Consider the following 9,490-nt stretch of genomic DNA (forward strand, 5'->3'; position numbering starts at 1 on the left):
TCCCCTCACCTCTCTGGGAGTAGGAGGAGATGAGAGGCAGTTATTCTAGACGGGGCACGTGTGTGTATGTGGGTTGTTTTGTTCTTCTTGCTGCTTAAACGCGTCCCGAATTAAATATAGACACACACAACGCTTCCTCTCACCGTGCTGTGATGCAGCAGATTGCAGATCAGCACCGGTGGCTCGCAGCCACGAGCTCGTATGCTAAAGTAAAGGTGTATTTCAAACTTTAATGACTGTAATAAACATGTCTTTTTTACTCAAAGATTGTCTTGTGCCACTATAATTATATTGAGCCTCATGTTTTCCTGACATGTGTGTTTCAGGACCTCAACAAGCGCCTGTCGCTGCCTGCTGACATCCGAATTCCCGACGGCTACCTGGAGAAGATGCAGCTCAGCAGCCCGCCCTTCGACCAGCCGCTCAGCCGGCGCTCCCGCCGGGCCTCGCTGGTCAGTGTGTGTGTGTGTGTGAATATGTGTGTCTGTGTGTGTGTGTGTTCAGGTGTTTTGCGTCCCTGTCTTCTTTGTTCTCCTTTATTGGCTCTTTGGCACTCACGGTTTTATTACCAGACTCCCTCTGTGCTGGTTTCCATGGCAACTGGCCCAGCGAGAGCCAGAGATGGATTCATGGGGAGACGCGAGCGCTCTCCTCCCACTTTAAGCCCATCAGATTAGATCATGAAGCTCTGCCGTGGCGCGACCGTGGAGCGACGTCGAGTGTCGCCGACGAGGAGATTTATGTGGAGCAGAAACTGACCGGACTCCTGACCTTCTATCATAAAATCAAGAATAAACCTAATTAACATAAGTACACGTGTGGTATCACACATCCTTTTTGATGTAGTTTTTGTGTTTTCTTACTGGCCAGTCATTTCCCCCCATCAGAGTTGGCCCTGAGGGTTTTCAGGGTCTTCATCCAGCCGTGGCTGCTGAGGGTCATATCAGATGTTTCATGGCGTGAGAAGGGATTTCACAGTGTCTCATGCTGGAAAAGCCCCTCGGAAAGTGATCACAAAGTGTATTTATTCTTTGTATCACTTCCACGGGGGAGGAAAATGTTCCCATGGAGTCGGTGGACAAGTTGGATTACAATCTTTCTCTTTTATTTGTTTTTTGGACGTTGTCATTGTGAAAAGTTCATACTCACCGATTATTTACAATTAACAAATCTCCAAGATTTAAAAGAACATTTAAAAATACATTGTTCTTTGGTGAGAACAGAAGTGATTAAATGATCTCCCTCAGTTTCAAAGCCAATTCTTAAAAAAAAATACAAATTTTATAACATATTAAATTGTACTTTTTTAAGATAAAAAGTTACATAATCTTGGTAAAATCAAAAGAAACAAACATGACAGAAACTGAGCAGTGGCTCGAAATCATTTTATGGGCACGAATCTTCCATGATTGCTGTTTAAGAAGCTCAGTTGAAAAATGTTTAATCTAAAAGTCTGACTTGTTCACTTGTTCACTCCCTAAAAATTAAGGAACTTTGAAGATAAAGTGACCAGACCACAATAAAGTGTTTTTTTTCATGTTTGAAACACATGAACTTGGTAAATATAAAGTAAAATATCAGTCAATGATGAGACTCGTTTATTGTTATTCACATAGTCTGAACCACAATCTCTTTATTTTATGTATATTAAAATTACAATAAAGTTTCCGTTTGTCTGCTCTAGGAACCTTAAACTACTTTAATCTTTGCAAGACTTAAAATATAGTGTTCCCAGGATGTATTTTTATCAAAAGTAAAAACAAAAGTATTTCATCTAAATAAGTTTTCACAACCATAGCTCAGTGACAACAGTTTCAGGTCTTTTAGGGAATGATGTTAGGAATTTGGACGGTTTCTCCCATCATTCCTCACAGATCTGCTCAGACTATCACGTTAGTTGGGGAACTGCAAAGCCCCTTCAGGTCTCCACTGATGTTTGATTGGATTCAGGTCTGAACAAACCCGTTTTCAAATAACTTTTTATTTTATCTGGATCTCTGTCCTGTTGGAAGGTGAGACTTCGCTCCAGTCTGAGGTCCAGAATGGATCTCTTAGTATTAATCTTTCTCTTCAATCCTGACAAATCCTCCAGTCCCTGCTGTTGAAAGATTCCCTCAGCATGACACTGCCACCACCATGCTTCCATGCACCATGCTTCGCTGATATTGTCCAGATGAGATCTCGTACTCGGAACCTCCAACAAAAGGCCCAGATTTTGATTTAGTAACGGCTTTTAAAACTGGCTACTTAGTGGAGATATAACTTAACAAGCGTAATCCTGACCTCTTGTGTAATTGTCTCCTCAGTCTGAGATCGGTTTCGGGAAGTTGGAGACGTACATCAAGCTGGACAAGCTGGGAGAGGTGAGGAAGAGCTTGCGCACCATCCGACTCTCCAATAACACCAAGAAGTTTTATTTCCCTGCAATTAAAACAATGTCTGGTTTAGGGGACGTACGCCACAGTGTTCAAAGGCCGCAGTAAGCTGACGGACAACCTGGTGGCGCTCAAAGAGATCCGGCTGGAGCACGAGGAAGGAGCTCCGTGCACGGCCATCAGAGAAGGTGATGCTTCATCTCACACCAGCCTTCACTCCTGCTTGATCTGGTTACAATCATCATAGAGAGGAGTTTACCTTGTATTCATCACATCTGCTTGAACTACCAGATAAAATTCCTTTTAACGGTTTGTCAAGTTTAGCTGATGGTTATTTTATTTGAAACATTGAGCTTTAAGTCTAAAGGTCTCCCTTCATCTAGTATATTTAGTGTTTCCTTCAGGCAGGGAGCATTAAAACTGTTAAACGTGTTCCTCTTTGTGTAAATGTGTTTGTCTCTGTAGTGTCGTTACTGAAGGACCTGAAACACGCCAACATAGTGACGCTACACGACATCGTCCACACGGAGAAGAGCCTCACGCTCGTCTTCGAGTACCTGGTAATTACTCGCAGTGCACGTCGACTTGAATGCCAACTAAAGATTTGTTTCCAAAAATTCTCACTTTGCTTTTAACAAACAAAGAAACAGCTATTCACATTATGTGTGTTAGAAGCTAGAGCAGAGCTAGGCTTCAGTGTTTTCTAACAGAATGGTGACGGTCTGGTATTGTCCCCTTTTTAAAGCACTACTTGCATGCGTTTACAACAAAAACAATCTGATCGTAGCAGGTCTTGGAAAAAGGCAAATACAACAGATTAGTGTGCAATAACAACTATTGGCTCTCTGGGACAATAGCTTATGTCTTTTAACACAAACTTGAATGCTTTCGAGCTGCAAACCTCTGGAACATCTGTTTTTATAGAAGAGGAAGAGAGAGACGGGAGCTGTGTGTTTCCGGTGGCGCTACACATCAGTACTCATGATGTGTCACACTTATTTGTGGAGAAAAACTCTCACTAAGTGGATAGAAGTTGTCACCTTATTGATGAAAAATACAGAAAGACGGGAAGGAAAGAAACTTCACTATTATGTGGACAAATAACACTCAGACAAATTAAAAATGTACGTTTCTGATCAAATAAAACTAGGGTTGTCCCGATCAGGATTTTTTAGCTCCCGATCCGATCCCGATCACTTGAGTTTGAGTATCTGCCGATCCCGATTTTTCCCGATCCAATCACTTTTTTTGGCTCCCGATACATTTCTGATACTTTTTCCCGATCAGATACATTTTGGCAATGAATTTAAAAAAGAAAAAGGACTAAAACTAAATGATCCCAAGTTTTTTTTATTGTCCATTGGAGAACAACATGGACATATATTTCAACAAAGCTTATCAGCTCTGGTGGCACAAAATGTAAAAACATGAAATTGTAAACTAAAACAAAAAGTGCAGAATAGTGCAATAACAAAAATAAATAAATGTAATTTCAAAAGAGGTAGTTGAATGACATCCAGTCGAACTCACAAACACAAGAAAATGAAAATACTTTTTGGCTTAACCTTAGTGCAACATTCTGAATGGCATGAAATGAATAGCAGCAGCTTAATGCAACATTAACAGATATAACATTTCACAATTCAAACATGTAAACCATGTTAGTTTCGCTTACTACTTCTCTTCCGGCCGCGGACCGGAAGTGACGCCGCCCGCCAGCCGGAAGTGACGTTAAATGCAACGATATATAAAACGATTTAATATATATTAAAAACATTAATAACTAGGTATGTCCCGATACTTTTTTGGCCGATACCGATGTTTTGAAAATGCCGTGATCAGGCCCGATCGATCGGGACAACACTGAATAAAAATCATAGTGCCCGTGATGAATAAGCCAGAATAGCAGTGATGCTAAACGGGTTCTTCACATATTGGCAGCGCTGGTAGACGAAGAAGAGCAAAGTGTGTGTGACAATAAAAAGTTTCTAGATATTGCTTCCTGTCTGACGGAGCCACCTCTTCTTGCAGGATAAAGATCTGAAGCAGTACATGGACGACTGTGGGAACATAATGAGCATGCACAATGTGAAGGTGAGTTCCTGAGATGCTGCTCGTTTCACTGCGGCGTGCTCTGGTCTCTTGCTGTGGGCTTTGTGCTGTCGAGATGAAAGTGCACTGAGCCGTAACAGAATGAAATGTTCAATCTGAATTTGCATAAGTTAATAGCTCTCCCACCAAATGGTCTCTCAGCGTTTATCTGCAGGCCTGGAGGTTTCCCTCCGTACAGTTGTGATTGCAGTTTATCAAAGCTTTTCAAGTTAACTGAGAGTTACATTAAAATGCGGACGCTTGCACTTGAGACGTTAATGGCACGAACATGCATTTCTCTCCAGGTCTTCTTGTTCCAGATTTTACGAGGGTTGTCCTACTGTCATAAGAGAAAAGTTCTCCACCGAGACCTGAAGCCACAGAACCTCCTCATCAATGACAAAGGGGAGCTCAAACTCGCCGATTTTGGTAAGAGAAACTCCAGAGAGACGGGTGTTTACGGAGCGGTGAAGCAGAAAAACCCGTGCACAGGTTTGATGCTGCTGTTACCGTCAGAATCCTCGAGTGTTTGTCTGTTCATGGCGTCTGCAGGTCTGGCGAGGGCCAAGTCTGTCCCCACAAAAACCTACTCCAACGAGGTGGTGACGCTCTGGTACCGGCCTCCCGACGTTCTCCTGGGCTCCTCAGAGTACTCAACGCAGATCGACATGTGGTAAGAAGCTGAGGAAAAACCTTTTCTTCCTCCTAAGGAGGAATTTACGTTTTTGGTCGCAACTGAAAGCCTTTTAAATCAAGGCTTAAAACCTATTTATTTAGAATGGCTTTTAATACCCAGTAGTGAGGTGACAATGACTACGTTTACATGCAGAAAAAATTTGGGTTATTGCTAATATTCCGGTTAATGAAATATTCGGAATATTCCGTTTCCATGCGTGAGCAAACAGGGTTATCCCTGTTTACATTGTGATTAATCATTTGGGATATCTGGATCAAACCAGCGACGCACGGAGAACATCATGACGCAATTCCCGTCATTTCTGCTTCTTCTTCCTGTATCCAAATTCAAAACAAATGCTGCTTTGCGCAACTTTTCGCTCACCTTCTTGTAAATCTGGCTATCCCGGTACTTTCTACCGTCTACAAATGCAGAAATGTTCATATCCTTCACTAAATTTATAAAATGATTATTCTCCTCCTCACTCCAAAAGTGTGGCGTGGTCTTGCGTTTCTCCGTGTTTATAAGAACGTCCTGGACTCAAAAGACCAGGATTCCTTGTGAACAGAGCATGCACAGAAAACAAATTAATGTTCCGTTTGATGGGGATATTCCGTTAGACGTTTACATGACCGAATATTCGGGTTTTAAAAGGAGTAACCCAGAATATGAGCAAATTCGTGTTATTCCAAGGGGTTATTGGTGTTTACATGGACGTGCAAAACCGGGTTATTGCTAATATTCGGGTTTTAAAAGGGTTATTGAGTGCATGTAAACGCAGTCATTTTTTACTCTTTATCTTTTATTCTATTTATTTCTTGCTCTGTCTTATGATTGTATGTTGTATTTCTGTATGTTTTATTCTGTAAAGCACTTTGGCTCACCTAGAGGTGGCCGTAAAGGGCTATATAAATAAAGTACATTTACATTTACAACACGACTCAAGCCGTCATCTGCATGTTTGACGTGTTGTGGTTTCCGTCTCCAGGGGCGTCGGCTGCATATTCTACGAGATGGCCGCAGGCCGGCCGTTGTTCCCGGGCTCCACCGTGGAGGACGAGCTGCACCTTATTTTCAGGCTACTGGGTGAGCGGCTCCTGCCAAACCGGTCCCCCCCCCCACTAAAGCCCGGTGAGCACACGGCGAGTCTGATCCGGCTGTTTGTGTAACTGCAGGCACTCCCACGGAGCAGAGCTGGCCGGGGATCTCCTCCATCGAGGAGTTTAAATCCTACAACTTCCCCAAATACAAGCAGCAGTTGATAATCAACCACGCCCCCAGGTACGGAGCCGTGTGGACGTGCTCGTGCTCGTGCTCGCCCCCTCTTGTTTGTTTTTACGGCTTTGTCTCTTTTTCTTTTTTTTCTTCCCCCTCTGTCGTTTCCTCTTTGCATGCGTACAGTAACGTTGTGTGTTTCGGAGTGTGTGTTTGTGTGCAGCAGGCAGGAAATCCTGCAGAACATTAGAGACGGCCGTCCGCTTCCTTCCTCCCATGAGCCCCCACATTCCCATCAGCCAGCGCTGCCTGCAGACACTGAAATGTTGCTCTTCTCGTTGTCTTTTCTGCAGGCTGGACGGCGACGGCATCGAGCTGCTGCTGTCTTTCCTCAGAGTGAGTGTTTATGTCCCGCCATGCACTTAAACCCACAAATAAAAGATTCATAGCCACGAAACAGCTCTTATAATCTACAGGACATTTATTTTTATTATCTCTTCAACCGTATCATGAAATCACAAAGCATCTCCCAGAGCTTTTGTACTGCAGAATATATGTGGGGAAACAAGTCAAACATGAATATTGTTTATGAGGAGGAGGAACATATGATTAATAGATAAACTTTATATGTTGGGTTTCTTTTATTTCTGATGTAACATCAGTAAAATGGCCTCTAATCTGTCTTTAAATGTAAATATTTAAAAGGAAAGTTTCTAAAATAGAAATCAAAAGGGATTTCTATATTGTTTCATAAATAGTGCATAATATTATCAGATAAGAGATTTGTGGAGGAACTTCAGGTAGTAAAGGAAAAGGACACAAGCTTTAACTAGAAACCCAGGACTTCTTGTTGCTCAGATGGCGAGACATCAAGATCGATCGATCATCAATAACTGTCATAACCACGTGGTCACAGGACGACTCTGGGAAACCTTAGTCAATAACTACAATATTTAGATATCTGAATAAATGTCACTTTTAAAACTGTTTTGTGTTAGAAAGAAGCAATTTCTTAGTCAACATCTGGAGGGGACCGTCCCACCGTGGAAATGTGGATGTCTAGTAATGTCTAGTCAGATGAATAGATAGCTGGGATTTTTGGGGGGATTTTTTTTTTTTTTTAAAGAAATCAACACCATGTCCTCCAGACAAAAGATGTAACGGACCGTTCAGATGAGTTAAAAAGTAAAATCCACAAGTCGGGCTCTGTGATGGTACATTGTTGCATCGGTGCCCTTGACTTAGGTCCTTCACACTTCTCTGATGGCAGCATTAATGGAGAAAAGCACACGAGGACTTTAGAGCAGCGTGTTTTTCATCATCCCAGGGATGTCCAGGGATGTCTTTTTAATAATGCAAATCCACATTCTGCTCGTATTACACACCTGAGGCGGAAGAGATGCTGACCTGTCCTCAGCACAGAGTGTGTGGAGGGGTCAGGCTAGGAACAATGACCCTGCAATGTTTTACACGCTGAGACGAAGAGTGGAACCAAATAACTGAAATGATTAATCGCTTGGTATCCTCACTGATGAGCATCTTTTAATCACAAAGTGATGAAAGCTTTACTGTTGCACCATTTTTTCATTGATTGTGTTGCCTGAAATGCACAAAAATGGATGTCTATGAACAAATGAAATGAGGAAGGAGATAAAAAATAATAAATTATCTTGGGTTTGTGCTGTGTCCAAAGAATTACAACTTAATTTAATGTAATATTCCCTTCCCATACTGTCTGTTTTCCTAGTTTCAGGTTGTATAACGAGTTCCTTCAGTGCCGCATGTCAACAGCAGGAGGCACAATTTTTTTAAGCGTTTCCCTTCCGCAGGAGTTTCAGTAAATGTATACAAGCTTCCTGTTTTCATCCCTGACACAACAAGCCACCGCTGCATTTTCTGTTTTTAAGTGACAGGATGGTTCATATTTCCTGTTTTCTCTTTTGGTTTCCACAGTACGAGTCCAAGTCGAGGATTTCAGCTGACGAGGCGATGAAACATTCCTACTTCAGGCAGCTGGGGATGAGAGTCCACACCCTGCCCGAGAGTGAGAGCAACACCAGAAAAGCTGCCGTCTGACCCGCTCAGACCTTTTATCTGTGGTCGTGTGGACTGAAGCTCGCTTGCTTGTGTTTCAGGTGTATCGATATTCACGTTAAAAGAGGTGCAGCTGCAGAGAGACCCCGGCTACAGGAACTCCTCGTACCCGGAGTCAGGTGGGTGGGGACCAAAGGAATGAGGCCTAAATGAAAACATAAGCTGTTTCCGTGACAACCCCCAACTCCCAGAAAGCCGGGACGCTGTATGAATGTAGAAGCAGATTGCAATTATTTACATATCTCATCAAATTGAATTCACAATAGAATATAGAGAACATATTTAATAATTAAAAATAGAAAGCTTTTACCATTTCGTGAAAAATATTCAGTATTTCTTTATGTGATGACAGCAACACATCTCAACCAAAACATTAAAGTGAGGACGAGTTCCTTACCCCTGCTCTGCTAGGTCTTTATTAGTCAATACAGCGCTAAGTAGTTTAACTGATGACGGATAACCTTTAATCATAGCGAGCCCTCCTTAGACCACGTCGTCAATTATGATCACATTTGATTGATTCACTGTTGGAGCCCACAGTGGTCAGGAAACTTTTCTTTACCTCATGATTGAATCGGTTTCCTGAACCTCAAAATCCACAATTAATGGAGAAAAAGAAGCGCTGTTTTCATCTGTGGTCACGTAAGTAAAAACATTCAAGAACTCAATCACTATTGGATGTCTGTGATCTTCAGCGTTAACAACAGGAATTATTCTGTGGAAGAAAAAAGTCGAGAACGCTTCTGGAGAGCACAGCTGCACCGTCTGCTAGTGCAGGTATCTCAATAATAAATAAGCTGTCTATAAACAGGAACCAGAAACGCTGCCGTCTTCTCTGAGGCAAAGTGAAATACTGTCCTTTGGTAATAAAAATGTTAATTTCTGTTTGGGTACCAATGATTCTGTGTCCTCCAGACTAAACAGGACTGTTTGGTTTGTTGTCGGCCTTCACTTAGAAAGTCTGCGTCTCTGATGATGGCGAGATGTGTGAATGTCTGTGGAAAGGAAAGACATCAACTGAACGGTGTATCTTGATTTA

The 9,490-nt window shown here is 42.2% G+C and overlaps 1 protein-coding gene across 3 annotated transcripts in view; it reads left to right on the forward strand.

Moving 5' to 3' along the window:
* The window catches only part of cdk17 (cyclin dependent kinase 17), a 59,842-nt gene that overhangs the window by 46,068 nt on the left and 4,284 nt on the right, over positions 1-9,490 (forward strand). For all 3 annotated transcript variants that reach the window (XM_061714924.1, XM_061714926.1, XM_061714925.1), the window contains 12 exons: positions 327-452; positions 2,307-2,363; positions 2,449-2,563; positions 2,841-2,935; positions 4,407-4,469; positions 4,772-4,895; positions 5,019-5,139; positions 6,131-6,228; positions 6,318-6,423; positions 6,711-6,753; positions 8,311-8,401; positions 8,493-8,570. In XM_061714924.1, coding sequence (XP_061570908.1) covers positions 327-452; positions 2,307-2,363; positions 2,449-2,563; positions 2,841-2,935; positions 4,407-4,469; positions 4,772-4,895; positions 5,019-5,139; positions 6,131-6,228; positions 6,318-6,423; positions 6,711-6,753; positions 8,311-8,401; positions 8,493-8,570 — 1,117 coding nt within the window. The remainder of the gene's footprint in view (positions 1-326; positions 453-2,306; positions 2,364-2,448; positions 2,564-2,840; positions 2,936-4,406; positions 4,470-4,771; positions 4,896-5,018; positions 5,140-6,130; positions 6,229-6,317; positions 6,424-6,710; positions 6,754-8,310; positions 8,402-8,492; positions 8,571-9,490) is intronic.

This window comes from Cololabis saira, chromosome 23 (assembly GCF_033807715.1).
Source record: "Cololabis saira isolate AMF1-May2022 chromosome 23, fColSai1.1, whole genome shotgun sequence".
NCBI classification, from domain to species: Eukaryota; Metazoa; Chordata; class Actinopteri; order Beloniformes; family Belonidae; genus Cololabis; species Cololabis saira.